This window comes from Podarcis raffonei, chromosome 8 (assembly GCF_027172205.1).
Source record: "Podarcis raffonei isolate rPodRaf1 chromosome 8, rPodRaf1.pri, whole genome shotgun sequence".
In the NCBI taxonomy this organism is placed as follows: Eukaryota; Metazoa; Chordata; class Lepidosauria; order Squamata; family Lacertidae; genus Podarcis; species Podarcis raffonei.
Window position 1 is genome coordinate 26,170,847 of NC_070609.1, and position 16,216 is coordinate 26,187,062.

Here is a 16,216-nt window from a genome sequence, read left to right on the forward strand (position 1 = left end):
CGCGCTGACCAATCAGAGACAGGATTCCCTTCGACGTCCGAGCCGAGACTCAGCTGCCCTCTTCCAATACTTCATCACCGCCCCCTCCCCGCATATTTTCATTCGGATTGCTTAAGGGGGCAGGACGCTATCGAAAGTGGGGTGGGGCTTGCTTCCAATTAGAACGTCCGGAGCTGCCAAAGTACGTCGAGGATTGGTTGGTCGAGCCGAGCCAATCGCAACGCGTCGCCGCAGGGATATATAAGACGGCTGCACACTTACAGGCATCCGCAGTGCTCGTGTTGCAGGCGCGGCTGGAAGGAGGGGACGGGTCGAAATAGGGACTTGGCAGTTGCACGCGGCGCGGTTACGCCTCCCTTTTCCCCGCCCCCTCCAGTCCCTTCAGATATAGACTTGCTTCTCTCAGCTCTGCAGTGTGGTAGTTGCTGTTGCTGCTGTTTTTCTGCCCAGCCTGGAATTTTCTTTCGGCTTTTTTTTTTTTAAAAAAATTAAAAATCAATCCGGTTTGGTTTTCTCGGCGAGTCCGGCCCGTTTTAATTTTCTCCTCCAGCCTCAGCGTTTCTTCTCTTCTTCTCACCATGCGCGCGGCGGGGTCGGCGGCTGCGGTGACGGGCGCCGGGCCCTCGGGCGCTGCTGCGAGCTCGGAGAAGCAGCCGCCCAGCAGCGGCAGGGACGGGCGCTTCAGCGTCCTCGGCTGGGAGCAGGTGAAGCGGCTGGACCACATCCTCGAGGAGGCCGTCCCCATCCACGGCCGCGGCAACTTCCCCACCTTATCGGTGCGGCCGCGCAGGATCGTGCAGGTGAGTGGCAGGACCCGGTGGACCGGGGTGGCCGCGTACTTAATCCCCCCCCCCCCCAAAAAAAGAGGCATTATTAAGAATCGGCACGTTTACACGGGAGTAATCCCCGTTGCCTTCAGTGGACCTGCCTTCTAAGGTTCTGACTCTTTCAGGAGTGAAAACTCTGGAAACAGTCTTAAAGGCACATCTTTGGGCTCTTATTATTTATTAGGCTATTTAACCTTGCCCCGTCTGTCAACAACTGCCGTAAGTTCCTAACAGCAAAGAGAATGCACTGCAATTTAACAATAAAACATGCCTTTTAAAAGAGCAGCGGTAAAGCATCGATTACTTTGCAGCAGGACATGCCCAAGATTGCACCCATTCGCCAGGCTTCTTATTGCATGTGATAAAAGTCCACGAGTTTCCCTCCTGACAAAGAACTCAAAGACAAATCTTGTCGCCTGATCTTAGTCATGTTTACTTGAATATAAAACTTGTTGAGTTCAGCGGGTCATACTCCCCAGGAAGTCTCCCTAGGGATGAAGCCTTAATAAGCAACATAGCTGTCAACTGTCATTAGGTCAGTGCAGCCTTCTCTAGCTATTATACAGTGTTCACTTATTTGACTCATTCTGAACTAGAATATCTGGTATAAAGCCTGTATGTGAGAGGCTGCATACATACCATACATTTAAAGCACATTCTCTCCCCACCCTGAATCCTGGGAACTGTAGTTTATCTCTAACAGAGCTACAATTCCAAGTACCCTTAACAAACTACAGTTCCTTGGATTCTTTGGGAGGGTGCTTAAAATGTACAGTGTGTACTCAGCCTGTCAATTAGGAGAGGAACTAGAAGAGCCTATCTTGGATAACATTATTTATATACTAAAGGGCTCTTCTATGTAGCCATCATTCTTGATTGGAATGAATAGGTGTTTGTAAAGCATAATTTTGTAGCCAGTTTAGCTATTGTGGCTCCTGCTGGAAAAGCCAAGGAAGCATATTGGCTGTGAGTACTTAGCCTTATACAATATATTCTGAGAATGTAAAGCTTTTTGAGTAATTGTGCTAATCCTTCTCATAATCCCCCATTAAACTAAATGAGCATTAACTCCATACTGTGGAGAGTAGGCCAGGCTTATATCGAAGCCAAAATTTGGGTGCCTTAATTGACAGCTCAGGCCTTGGCAAACTGTAGGTTTGACAAAAATTTATTTGGCAGAGAATAGTTCAGAGTATTGTATATGTACAGTTAGTAATTGCAACAACCTTCGTACTGATGCCCCCAATTACAGGTGGGAGCCAAGAATGGTAGATTGCTGCAGTGTTGCACCAGATCTGTAGTTCCTTTAATGAAATACAATTTCTAAGTTCTTAACTGAGTTGAGACTAGTCTAAGTGAAATCTTAGAAATGAGGAATGTTAGCTGTGATTGGTAGGATACTGAAAAGTGCCCTGATGTAGTGGGTGGTGGTATTAAGAAATTATACACTACCCTCTATCAAAAGGCCACAGGATCGTTTACTACATGATAACATAAATGTAATACAAAGACAAGTGTAGGCAGTCTGTGTTTTAGGGTACCCTTCCCTTTGATCCTGTGGATTTGGAAAAGGCTCTGTCCCTGAAGCAGAAGGAAATGGAAGACTTTAAAAAACCCCAACTCCCATGGGGTAACCATATCCGTCTGTTGCAGCATTAAACAAGAGTGACACCCTAAGATTTGTTAGTCCACAGAAGTTTATAGAATATCCAAACTAGCTCTAATCCACGAAATTTTTTGTCATAGTAATCCAAGTCTTTAGGGTGCCATCGTTGTGGAGTAGGTGTTGCTGCCTGGGGATGACATTTGAGTTATCAGCTGTGAGGCAACACTCATTTTAACACAGGATTGTATGCTGACAACTGTTCATTGGCCTGTACTAGAGAAGATGGGTTGGTTCGCAGGTGGGAATTCTTGGATCACAGGGGCGGTAGGGCTACAGCCCGTTAACAAAAGTGGCTAGAGAGAGAAGAAGGGCAAAGACATCTTCTGGCTGTGAATCGCCTGTAAGGAGGGGAAAGAATGAACCGGGGGGCGGGCTGCCTGAAATGGAGGTACTTTCTATGCACAATTTATGTTGAGCTATTTGTGGGACCTAGAGGAAGAGAGGTGGGGAGTGCCACACAGTGCCACCCCCAGATCCTAATAGAAAGAAGTGGGCAAAGTCCTTCCATATTGGAGCAGCTCTTGAGACCTTCCATAGTCTTGCTATGGAAGACTATAGAAGTCTACTATGGAAGACTATACCTTCCATAGTAGAAACCCACAATTGTATACTAGGTTCAGGTGCCCTATTTTGAAGGCAACCCTGTCCCAAGAAGAGCAGTAATTAGGTTAAATAGGGTTGGGAGTATAGGAAGGCGTCGGTCATGGGTGTGCGACTGCAGTGGGTTTGTTGGAGAGGCAACCTCAGGCTGGTGAGCAAGAGAGTCGATAGGCTGAGCACAGAGAGCTGGGAGAAATAACCCCCTGCTCCTTATTTCCCAATCCCTTCCATGTGTTTCCCAAGCGCCATATTTCTGGCAATGGTCGGTCCCTAGACTTGATTGTCGGGGGTGAGGAAAACTTGCTCTAGCGAAGCACGCTTAAGTCCATCCAGATAATTTTGCAGAAAAAGAAACGATTCCTTGAGCAGAGTTAGTTACAGCAAAATCCCATTCCATTAGAACATTCTGCTGTGGTCCAGGACCACCTTCACACCATACATTTAAAGCACTGTGACGCCGCTTTGAACAGTCATGGCTTCCTCTGAATAATACTGGGACCTGTAGTTAAGGGTGCTGTTAGGCAGCCTTTATTCCCCTCACAGAGCAGTTCTCAGTGGTTGAACAAACAATCCCCCTTCGCAGGGACCTCTGGGACCTCTTCAAAGATATTTTAGATAAAGATGTGGAAGGAATGGACAGGTTCTTCCCCTTCCCATAGGAACATATAGGAAGTTGCCTTATACTGAGTTAGGCCACTGGTCCATCTGGCTCCATACTGTTTGCACTGACTGGCAGCAGCTCTCCAGGATTCCAGACAGGGTTCTCTCCCAGCCCTACCTGAAGATGCCAGTGATCAAACCTGGAACTTTCTGTAGGTAAAGAAGGTGTTCTGTCACTGAGCTGTGGCCCTTCCCAAAGGGTCTGAGGTTGTTTTGTTAAGGGAGTATTCTTTCTGCTGGTAAACAGCTGGCAATACTGCAAAGAGTGAGGGTTAGTGAAAGAACAGTACATTTGTCTAGGAAAGGGGGGTGGTCACTGCTTTGGAGCTGAAATTGGTGTCTACAACGCCTGATCTTTCCATTATTTACAAACTGATGTCTACTGCTGTTGCCAACTGGCACTTGAAACAGAACTAATATGCCTGAGGTCAATTCTAAATTGTATTAAATTTGGTATTGTGTTAAACGGAGGTGTTGTATATGACTCCCCGGGGTTCCTTTGGGATAAAGGGTGTGTTTAGAATCCTCAAAACAGCGTTGCCTTGACAGACTGTTTGGTAAGGACGCTTGGCAGAATGGGTTTAAAAAGCAGGCATCCATATACAAAGTGTAAAACCACAAGATTTAGAAGGAAACAGAACCGAAAGGCCACAATTGGCAGAGATGCCTCTTATGCCAAGCTGTGTTTGAACAGCTCTTACTCAATATCCTTTGGGGAGGGAAGAAACCAAGATGTGCAAGGCACTTAGTATCTGCCAAGGGTGGCTCCCTTTACTGGAGGAGGCTTTCATTTAGCTTTCTCATAAAGCATGGGAGGCTTATAGAAGCAATAGGAATTGTTGCCCCTGTGTATGGTTCGCATCTGTAGCGCGGCATCAGCCTCTTTCAAAGGTTAGTGGCTGCCTTCCTCAGTGAAACGAGGGCCCCTTTCACACTAGGTCTTTAGCACACCTGATGCATTACTTCCTCACAATTGGCTGGAAATGATTCCGTTTCCAATGTGATTCCATGCGGCATTGAATGGTGTGCTAGATTCCCCATTACAATTCTCCAGAATTGTCCCTCCCCACCATAGCAAAAGCACACAGTGCATTGTTGGAACGTAGCCTGAGAGTGGCTAAGAAATAGAATACTGTAAATAAAATTGCTGTGCAAGTCGGCTTATATTTTAGCATATTAGTGCAGAAATGGAGGTAAGTGCCATCTTTTGAAGCTAATGGAGAATGGACTTGTACTCCTGCTATGATGAGTACAAGCAGCCAGTGCAGGTTGAAATCCTACCAAGTAACTGCTTCCCAGCAAAGAGACTTGTAGCATCTTTGAAAACAGACTCACAGGAGCACAGTGGGGAAAGGCCAGCCATGTAGGAAGGTGGGTCTTCCCCAGGTGACTCAGTAGTACTTTGCAAGTCCACATGTGTTGGCTGGTGGTGCAGTTGTGGTGCAGATCAGAAATCTCAAGCCCTGTATAAGACAGAAGAAGAGGAAAAACTTTAGAATGTGAGAGTTTGGCAGAGTGATTATCTGGGTTCTTTGGGAAACGAGAGTACATGTCATTTTACCAGAACAGTTGGGTGGGTGGGTGTGCAAGCAAGCAAGCAAGCAATCGCCCAAGGTCACTCAGCATTAGATGTCACCATTGACTAGTCTGACTAAAGCAGTTCATGTCAAATGTTGGACCCTGCTCTGATGAGCTTGCATGCTGGCTGGCCCTTCATTTGGCACCCCTCTGTCAGCTTATATGGAGCTTGGAATCTGCTAGCAGAAAATAAATCTGCTGAGGTAGTGATATCTGGTCTCTTGGGCTTGGCTCTGTGCCATCAGGGCTTGGGAGTCTCTAGCTGTAGCGGGAATGGAAAAATCTGTGCAGGTTTCCTAGTCCCTATGGTTGGGAGATGTAGTGGGGCATCGGACTGCAGGAGTTGGGGCCGTTAAAATATTTTCAACTTCTTCCAACGGGTGTGAAGAACATTTTACTTTTGATGGTAAATATTGCAGGTGACCATTATCCAATAGGTCTGCATTTTAAGTAAACTGGACAGAAATGGGTTCTTGGGGTTAATAAAATAGTAAAAAAGTTTAAGTAATGGCAGGCAGCACAGATGTGTGTACAAAGACAGGCTCTATAGAGCAGCCTTTCTCAATCTTGGATCCTTAGATGATGTTGGACTGCAGCTCCCATCATTCTTAGCCAGCATGGTCAGTGGTCATGGATGATGGGAGTTGTAGTTCAAGAACATCTGGGGAACCCAAGGTTGAGAAAGGTTACTGCAGAGCAGTGATGGCCAAACTTGGCCCTCCAGCTGTTTTGGGACTACAACTCCCATCATTCCTAGCTAACAGGACCCAGTGGGTCAGGGGTGATGGGAATTGTAGTCCCAAAATAGCTGGAAGGCCAAGTTTGGCCATCACAGCCGTAGAGCATTTCCATGTGCTTGATCCAAGAAGTGTAGGTTTACACACAAGTGTATTGCACAGCCCTTGTGAGGTAGACTGAGATGAGATAATGGTGACTTGCCCAGTGCCACTTTGCTGAGCATCATGGGTTCAAATCTCTATTTGTTCATATCTGTTTCTACCTGACCAGCTCAACCGAGAATTGCTGTAAAACTGACCTACAAGACAAAACCTGATGATAGGCTATCACATATGGGGGAGGTAGTAATGACGACAATGCTTGTGCCAGATGGACAGATTTTTTTTCTATTTTATTGGCAATATATGGTTATTAGTGGTCTTTAGTCTTGGATATTATCTTGATGGCAAAGGTTTAACAATATGGTAGACCAGCATGTTCTAGATTCGTAGATACAAACCTAACTTATAGCAATTTAGCATCAGCTGATATCGCTGGTATTTTTTAATCTCCAGCACACTTTGACTTGCTTCTGTGCCTTCTGGGTTAATGACAGATTAACCCTACAGGTTTAACAGGCACAAAGCAACTTGTTGTGCCCAGCTTTACCTACTAGCTTGGACTTCCTGGAAAGGTAAAATACAACTCCATGTCTAAATATCAAGGTGGATTTTTAACATTCTAACTGGAACGCAGTGCCCTTAAAGTAGACACCTAAGTACAACACAGTAGCCTGACCTATAGCTGAAATGGGGACAACCTGAGACAGGTAACTATGCAGTCGCCATTTAGCTGAACCTTACACTCACTTCCAAAGCATGACTGTTTACAATTTTCACACTTGGCTGCCAAACACTTCCAATCTGCAGAAAGCGAATCTTAGCACATTGTAACACTTCTGGGTGTAAATTGGACTTCGTTTGTACTTGGCAGTATGTCAGGCAGGTCTGATATGGAAGTACATTTCCTTTCTCTCCCTTATGGAGGGCAGTTTCTGCATGTCAAAGCAGAAGTCAGTTGCATGCACAGGGCTGGAGCTGCCGGAGAACTCGGCGCCCTAGTTTGTATGTACCGAAAGTGAATCAAACTGATATGTGCAATTTAACTACAGGCGGTTGTAGTTTCCTTTGATATTTTATAAATTATTATCCTCTTTATCCCAGCCATCCTTCAAGTAGCCAAAGGTTCTCCCTCCACCCCAATTTCATCCGAACTGTTTTGTGATGTAAGTTAGGCTGAGAGAAACTGACCAGCCCCAAGTCACCCTGGAAACAATGCCTAAATTGGGCTTTCAACCTGGATCTCCCCAAACCACACTGGCTGTAACACATTATATTTCTTTACATAGTGATTATATTCATTTGGCGGGGAGGGGCATCTGTTGGTGCTAACATGTACATGGAAGCAAGGTCTTCTTGGTATACTTAAGTGAGCATCTGTGTAGAAAGTCGGTACACTGAAATCTCCAACAGTCACAAAACTGTCCAATGCTTGTTGACTCTTCCAATGAAGCTAGATAGCATTGAAGGTTGTTTCCAGTACAGTCCATTTGCCCTGAAATAGCCTGCTCTGCTGTGTGTCATAATTGCCACAAATTACTAGGGATTTGTTTGTCCGTGAAGTAGCAACAGTGTGCTTAGTAGGCATTAACGTTGCACCAATAAGCTGCTGCATATTCATTTTGTATGGGAGGTGGCTTCATTCCTCTGCAATGACTCACTAATGTAAAATAACTCACATTGGTTTCTGACTTTTTTTTAAAGCATTGTTATAAAGCTGGCTGCCTTTCACAACATCAGTTATCAGGAGTTTGAAGGTCTTCAAGAGGTGCATGCATGCACTCATTAAATGAATTATGTGCAAGTTCAAAATGCTGTTAAATTTTGTCAGCAGTGTCATGATTTTCCTTAAAAATAGCTCAGAAATGCCATTTCTTTTACTAAAAACAAGCTAAACAACTTTTCTGTCTGTATTTTCACTGTTTGAAAATAAATGGCAACCCTAAGCAGAATACTGCATTTCATTGAGCTTTTAAATTGTGTACTTCTCATACCCTAAAACTTAAGGTAAAACTGCACTTGCCTAGGTGGACAATAAAGTGTATACGTAGGAAGAGACCATATTGTGAATAGCTTTTATGTGGACTAGGCCTGTGTTCCCATGTACATGTCTGTGCTGTTTCTAAATTAGCAACACCAGTCAACAAAGAATGGTTGCACAGAGGCAAAGCAGCTGCAGTGTGGCACCTGCAAGGTTTTTCTTTGCGGGACGGCACAAATGATGTGGCAGCTAGTGGAGAAGATTCTGCTGGCAAGGGATAAAGAAGTGCTAATCCAGCATGCTAAAGATTTGGAAGGCAAGCGCTGGCATGTAGGAAATGGGCTTGTTTGAGGAGTTCAACTTTATTGGGTATGGGATAGCAGTTGGGAGATAGTAGTAATGCTGATGATGGGATTTTAGCAGACTAGATGTAGAAGGCTGGCATGCTAGAACTGGATGGAGACACCTGGGTTTAGATCAGTAGTTCTAACTGGCCCCACTCCCTCACTGGAAACGAAAACAGCTTTTTTGAATAAAGGGATGGTATGGCCTCTGGGTAGGCAGTTTGCCTTTCTAATCCATTTTGGGTTTGATGCCTTGAGGGAGCATCAGGATTGGTATGTGAAATTGTAGCACAGGCAGTAAATGGTCCTGGCAGCAACTACCCCTGCTCTGTATCTGCCTGGTTTCCTTATACAAGCACAAGAAGCAAGAACACAGCACACACTCTCCAGTTCTGTGGAATGATGAAACCTACACACAAGCAAATCCACTTTCTTTGCAGAATTCCAAGACGATACAGGGTAGTAGAGATTTGCCTCTTCGAAGTAACTTCCTCCTTTGCAGTAGTAACTTCCTACCTTGCCACTACTTTGTAGTAGTCAAAAGGGAGCCATTTGCCCTGGCTACGAAATGCTCAGAAATCCTGGGGCATGGAACTGGTTGCAATTGGAGGACATGCTAAACATACCATGTAACTGGTGGACGCATACCTATGAAATCTAAATAGAAATATGCCAGGCTGCGATGTGATTCAAAGTAGCTATCATTTGAGAGTGGGGAAGAAGACAAGTAGAAGTAGAGCACTGAACCAAATGCAACAGTTCAGTTTCTATTGAATGCAAATAGAGGCCGGTGATGGTGGTATCTGATTATGTATAATGCACTGCAATTTAAGTTAATCTATTGATTGGCTAGAAAGAAACTTCAAGCCTGAGTTGTTCAAGCTCTTATTTAGGCAGATGGGTTGGGGCAAAGCACCCTGTTTTAGGCAGGTCACAGCCAATTTTGTAAAAGCTTTTGCACATGCTTCCAATAAGTATATAACCTACTTAACCACTCCATAGAACTTGCATGGCATTTACATATTTTACAAAGGATGTTGCCCAGGTCATTTGGAAGACACGTCACTAAACAACTGCATCCGTCCAGCACTTCCATCATCTAGCAGAAAGGGTAGCATAGCACTTTTCTGTGGCTGCATTTGCACACTGTGCTAAACCATCGGTCTACTCTGAATGTGCAGGTGGTTCTTGCTCTGCTCCTTGAAAAGGCAACAAGCCACAATTCTGGCATCCAAACCCAGGAGCCACATTCTGAAGCCAAAGTTTGTTGGCTTTATCAATCATGGATGGCCTGAGCAACGCAAGAAACCTGGCCCCGGGACCTTGGTTTGATGCTCAGGCTAAGGGAAGACTGAAGCTAGAGCCATCTTCATGGTTTACTACGATATACAAACAGGGCCAATTTGATCCAACTAGTTTCATTTAACTCTAGAAAGTGAACTTGTCAAAAGTGGCAGCACTGGGGGTACCCTTTGGAGTAGACATACCGTACCTCTGTTTGGCTTCATCCCTTGTTAGATGTTAATTATAGCCTGCATTGCAGTGTGACAAATAGATCCAGAGGAGCCAACATGCCTCATAGATTCGACTGTGCCAAAGCACAGGTTTTAAGAAGGGCCTTTTGTTGCCCATCCATTTAAACAACCAGAGTGGTTGGGGCAACTCAGATGGGTGGGGTATAAGCAATAAAATTGTTGTTGTTGTTGTTATTTTATTTTATTTTATAGATGGCATGTGTCTGCCCACACATCTTTTTCTGTTTTAAGAAACATCACACCCATGTAGCTTTCAGCAATGCTACTTTAGCATTAAAGGGCTGATGTTTTTAAAGGGAACCCAGTGCTTTTTAAAAACAAAACAAAAAGAACCCTAGCAGCACACTCAAACAGCTCCCGGCAGTTTTCTGTAAACAGAAAGGCGAATGACTCTGACCAGATAAACATTAGTCAGTCTCAGATGCAGAGCTTGCCAGTCTTGAGCAAGTAACCTAAAAAGGCAGTCAGTTTTGTGAATGCTTGATGTGTGTAGCCTTTAAACCAAAAGAGGTAAGGAACACTGGATGAAAAGGCAGCTGAATAAGCTGCTGTGTCTGGCCTACCAAGTGGGTAGGTGGCAATTCTATATACGGACCCGTGTTCCCAAAAAGAAGGCAAGCAGCCCTCTTCTGTTAGCTTCTGCCAACAAGCAGCCCAAATTGTTGCTAGATAAATGAGAGTTTACCTGCCACACAGCTTTCTTCTTTTCATAATCCAAACTGAAGTGTGCCTGTTCATTTTTTTCTTATTTTTTTGCTATTTTACAACCGCCGGGGGCACATCACATTTGTCAGGGATAAAAGTAATAAAGTTACCAACTTCCTTAACATTAAAATTCACCAAATTCCTTCATAAGCTCCCCTCCTTATACACAATTAAGATAGCTTCTTTCCTAATATACCTGAAAGCGAAGTCTTCTCTTCCCTGCTGCATATTTGAAGGTTTGACCAAGCTGTACTCGTAGGCTAAATTCTGCTGCTAGGTTTTTGAATCCTGTGTTAGTGTTCTAGCTGGGGTTTTTTTAAAAAAAAAGATATATGCATAATTTCAACATATAAATGCCTCCAAGATGAATTATATTTGCCCCCCCCCCCCCCCGCCTTTGTCCGGATGACGAAGGGTACACTTCGTATGGTTCAGCTACCCTTTCAATACTTGCAAATACCTGGTTGTACTTGTCCTACATGTTTGGTGCTGGCATATTGAAGTTACGGTGACTTACTCTGGAAGATCCACTAACAGACTGGGGTTGTGGTTTATTTCCCCTTTGGTATATTTCAGGCACGTCCAACAGGTAGATTGTGATCTACCGGTAGATCACTGGATGTCCGCCCTGCACCCCAAAAATATGGGGCTTTCCTCCTCCCTAAGAAAAGCTCAACAACTTTGAACCCCCCAAAACAGGGCTTTCCCTTTGACCCCTGGTATATTTTAACCTACATTGATTATCAGTTAGGTTCACCCTTGCAGCTGCCCCTTGGATTGGCTTCATGTTGGTAAGTTAAATCTCTAAAATGGGAGTGGAGAACCTTTGGCTCTCCAGATGTTGCTGAACTACAGCTCCCATCACCCCTGACCACTCTTGCTGGCGCTGATGGGAGTTGTAGTTCAGCAGCCTCTGGAGAGGCCAAAGGTGCTCAAAAATCACACAGCCTGGAAACCCAAGACTCTGGTTAGGTTCATATGGCGGTTCTTTTGCTATAGAGCCCTGGTAAGAGCAGCTCCAGAAATGAACAAAAGCACTACCAATATTTTTAGGCGCCTTGTGCCAGTTAGACGTGTTTGGTGCTGTAGACTCCTCCCTTGGCTCTTAATCTTGCCATTTTGCACGCCAGATGAAAGTTCTAGGATACTCTTGGCTTAAGAATAAAGGCTGTAGGAGGAGGCATGGTTTCCTGCATTGAACTTGTCCAGGCAGCTGCTGCTTTAGGGTGGGGATCAGCAACAGATCTCCAGCTCCCAACATGGAATGCCTGAACAGCAGTGCTCATGTAAGCCCATTTGTGCTCCGAAGCCTATTTTAGGTCAAACGAGATGCGATGTCAGCAGATAGGTGCTCTTCCAGTTTTTTTGTTTTTTTGTTCAATGGAATACTGGCTTGGGTAGGTGCAAACCCTTCCCATGTCACTCCCTAGTTTGAAATTGCTCTGCCAAAGCAACTCGCCCCTGGAAACATACAGGTACCTATGGCCTGGGTTCCCCTCTGAGTCACAGAGCAGCTTTGTGGAGGTGCTGGCACATTGGAAAAGGCTGAATGGCTAGTAGAAGCAGCATGGTTGCCATCAGACCTGTGGCCCCTGCTGCTGCTGAACTACTTTTAAAACCAAAAGATAAGATCGCTGATCTCCTGATCTAGTTGCATCCATGGAAACTAAAGGTTATATCCTAAGTAGCATTAAGCAACTCATTTAATCAGTACATGGATTTCTCCTTGCACAATGGATGCCCCCCCCCCCGCGTGCCCCTTGAATGTGTTTTAGGAGTTCCCCACCATGACCACCCTTTGGAGCAGATTTGGGAAGTGTGTTGGGCCATGTGCAGAGGACTGAGAGGAGGGAAGTTGCATTGCATGAGCAGAAATTCTTGTACTGATGGGATGTGTTGGATATGCCCCGAGTCTTGCATTTAGCCCTTATGAGTGTGTTAACATACTCACACAGGTCACCTATTTAAACACACCAGCTGATGTTTGCTTAGGCCATTTAAAGTTTCCTCCCGTACTTACAGCAATGTGCTTTTCCCCGTGTTGTAGGTGGTCCGTAGCCGTCTGGAGAAGCAGGGAATTGCAGTCCACAACGTGAGGTTGAATGGCTCGGCTGCAAGCCACGTGCTCCATCAGGACAGCGGTTTGGGGTATAAAGATCTGGACCTCATTTTTGGTGTAGACTTGAAGAGTGAGGACGTCTTCCAGCTAGTGAAAGATGTAGTGATGGACTGTCTGTTGGACTTCCTCCCGGAAGGCGTAAACAAAGATAAGATCACTCCCATGACGCTAAAGGAGGCCTATGTGCAGAAGCTAGTGAAAGTGTGCAATGAAACAGACCGCTGGAGCCTTATTTCACTTTCAAACAACAGCGGGAAGAACGTGGAGCTCAAATTTGTAGACACTCTCCGGCGGCAGTTTGAGTTCAGCGTAGATTCCTTCCAGATAATATTGGACTCACTGTTGCTTTTTGGAGAGTGCTCAGAGAACCCGATGTCTGCAAACTTCCACCCGACAGTCACCGGGGAGAGCATGTACGGGGACTTTGAGGAGGCAATGGACCACCTGAGGAACCGGATCATTGCCACCAGGAATCCGGAGGAGATCAGAGGTGGTGGGCTTCTGAAGTACTGCAACCTCCTGGTGAGGGGATTTAAGCCCAAATCGGAAGTAGACATGAAGGCGCTACAGAGATACATGTGCTCCAGGTTTTTTATAGACTTTCCTGACATTGGGGAGCAGCAGCGGAAGCTGGAGTCTTACCTTCAGAGCCACTTTGTGGGGATGGAGAGCAAGCGGTACGATTGCCTGATGACCCTTCACAGGGTGGTGAATGAGAGCACGGTGTGCCTGATGGGACACGAGAGGAGGCAGACGCTGAACCTCATTGCCATGTTGGCTGTGAGGGTCCTGGCTGAGCAGAACATAATCCCGACTGTCACAAACGTGACCTGCTATTATCAGCCAGCCCCTTATGCCAGCGAAGTAAACGTAAACTACTATGTAACCCACATGCAGCCTCTGCTGCCTTGCAGTCACTCCTATCCAACTTGGCTTCCCTGCAACTAACCACTGACATTGCTCCAGTCCTTGTTCTCTGGGAAGCAGAGGCTGTACAATTCAGAAGAAAAATGGGTCTCTTGCTCAAAGTGTCTTCCTCCTACATAGGAACAAAGTCTGCTGTATATTGTGGGCAATTGTGCAGTGTTATGAGTAGTTACCAGAGATGTTTACAGTAAGAAAATGATTGAGTTTATGTATGAGGTGGATGGATAGGATTAGGTTAAGAAAGCAGAGCTGCACTACCTGAGATGCAAGCTGATTTTCTTTCTTTCTTTAGTACACGAAGCATTAAGGGCTGTGCAGACTCTGTTTCTGAAGATATGCCAGAGTGGCCGATTCCTTTTAGGGGACCAAAGAAATCCTATTCAAGTGCCTGCAACCAAAAAAAGAAAAGAAAAGAAAAAAGAAAAAACAACACTGTACCTTATTTTTTTTTGTAGGGGGTAGAACTCCCTGTTGGTAGTTCAGTTTGGGATGTCTGCGATGAATATTGGGGGAGTTTGGGGGTCGTTTGATCATTTCTGTTGAGGGAACCGAAGTGGTCTGGGGGCTTGTAAAAGGAGCCAGTGTACCATGGCTTGCTGCCCCGATGGACCAGCTGTATTTATTATCAGTCAGAGGAGAGCTGTGGGGTAGGGTGTGGGTGGGGCAAAAGAATGGGGTTGGATTCACAGCAGCAGATGTTTTGACAGATGATCATGAACACTAAAAGAATGGGAACCTGCCCCCAAAGTATTAGTCAATGTGCCGTGCCAAAAAACCCCTAAGATGTGACTTTCTGAAGGAAAGGATCTAGATTAGTGTTTGCTGTATCAGTACCATCAGGGGAACGAGCAGGTATGGGAGTTCGGCGTGATATTAAAATGGCTGGCTAACTTTTATTAGGAGTTTAAATGAGCTGCACACAGTGCGCCAACATGGGCAGAGAAGTCTGTTCATTTTAGTAGTTGCAGAGCTGAGGTTCAGTCTTGATCCAGATGCCCTGGTCCTCTTAATGAAGGGCAGCAGCTGCCAACATCATCCATAGGCTCTGAAAGCTGCTGTTCTTCTTTCTGGAGGCCTGTGTGCAGCTGCTTGGCTCCATGTGGAAAAGATTCCCAAGTTTTGGTACTTTGGTGTTAACAGTGGAAAGGCGGTGGGAGAGAGCTGTTGGTAGCCAAATTTCTGAACCCAAAAAGCTCTTGGTGTCTTGTTCAAATGCAGTAGGAAGAGTCAATACAGAGGCTGCCAGCTGTTGGACCACAACTCCCATTAGCTCCAGCTAGCATGGCTTATCGACTGAGTAGTGATGGGAGTTGGTCCAGAAACATCTAGAAAGCACCGTGTTGCCTACACCTGAAATACACAAGCTTTTGAAGTAGTTACTTGCACAGCGCAATAGTTCTTTTTACTGACGTTTTTGGATTGCCTGCCAGTTCCTTGTGCAATGTGTCAGTTCAGGTTGTTGTTTTTATGCTTTTTTAGGAAGCTGAGGCAAAGATTGCTAGCTTTTTGGGTAGACCTGCTTTTTTTGAAAGGGCTACAAGAAGATGCTTCATGGTGTATCCTTGAAGGGCGACTGACTTACTAATCTGTTTCTTTGCAGTAAAGCTGTACCACATTTGGGCAGGCTGAAAAAAAATTGAAATAAAATATCATACTTGGATTGTGTCTAGGTAAAATTCTGCCTCTTCCTGGGAAACATGAGCTAGTCTGGCAAGACCAAGCTGGGCTGTTTGTTTGTTTTAAAAGTCTGCTGCCATGTTGTTTGCTTCTGTCTTGTCACGACTCTGACTGGCTGAGAAGGCACAATTGCTCATCTTTTAAGAGGTCCAATACTATGTAAGTGAAGAGTTCCCCTGAAAAATAAACGGCTCTCAAAGACATTTCCTTTATGTACAGTAAATCCTTCCATGCTCCAAGATGTGTGTGGCTGCAGGGTCTAATGTAAGGGGCTTCACCAGGTTATTCCTCTTTCACTTGAGGAAAGGGCGGCTTCTTATCTCCTTTTTGACAGCTTTCAGTACTTCACATTTAAAAGGGGAGAATTGGTTTCGCACTAAAGGAGCACAGCTGATTAGCAGCACTTTTTGGCAGAATTGTGAATGAGAAGCCTAAGTGATAGACCTGCCTCGTTTAAGCAAACGAACTTTCCTCTCCAATCCAAGGGCTTGCTGGAGAAATTTAAAGAAAATTGCACTTTTTGTGGTGTGCGAATGCGTGGTGAAATTCTCACAAATGGCTGCATCAAACAAATGCTGTGATCCTGCTGTTTCTTTGTATGCGTGGGGGTATCTGAAAGATTTGAAGAGTGTAACACTTTGGCACTTCCAGTCTTGCGTTTGAATGTGTTCTGCAGCTATCGAACCTGTCATGCAGTAGGCCTGACGTAACTTGCTAGATTCTTTAGAATCTGTCACCATAAATAAATACAATGTATTGAA

General features: G+C 45.1%; 1 protein-coding gene across 1 annotated transcript; it reads left to right on the forward strand.

Moving 5' to 3' along the window:
* Positions 1–277: 277 nt before the first annotated feature.
* On the forward strand, positions 278–16,216 carry TENT5B (terminal nucleotidyltransferase 5B). The gene is made up of 2 exons (XM_053398663.1): positions 278–800; positions 12,780–16,216. The coding sequence occupies exons 1-2, from the start codon at positions 579–581 to the stop codon at positions 13,797–13,799; spliced, it is 1,242 nt and encodes a 413-aa protein (XP_053254638.1). The 5' UTR covers positions 278–578; the 3' UTR covers positions 13,800–16,216.

Coding starts and splice junctions, on each gene's coding strand:
- TENT5B (XM_053398663.1), top strand. CDS start 579: ATGCGCGCGGCGGGGTCGGCGGCTGCGGTGACGGGCGCCGGGCCCTCG. Junction 801..12,779: donor GGCCGCGCAGGATCGTGCAG/GTGAGTGGCAGG, acceptor CCCGTGTTGTAG/GTGGTCCGTAGCCGTCTGGA.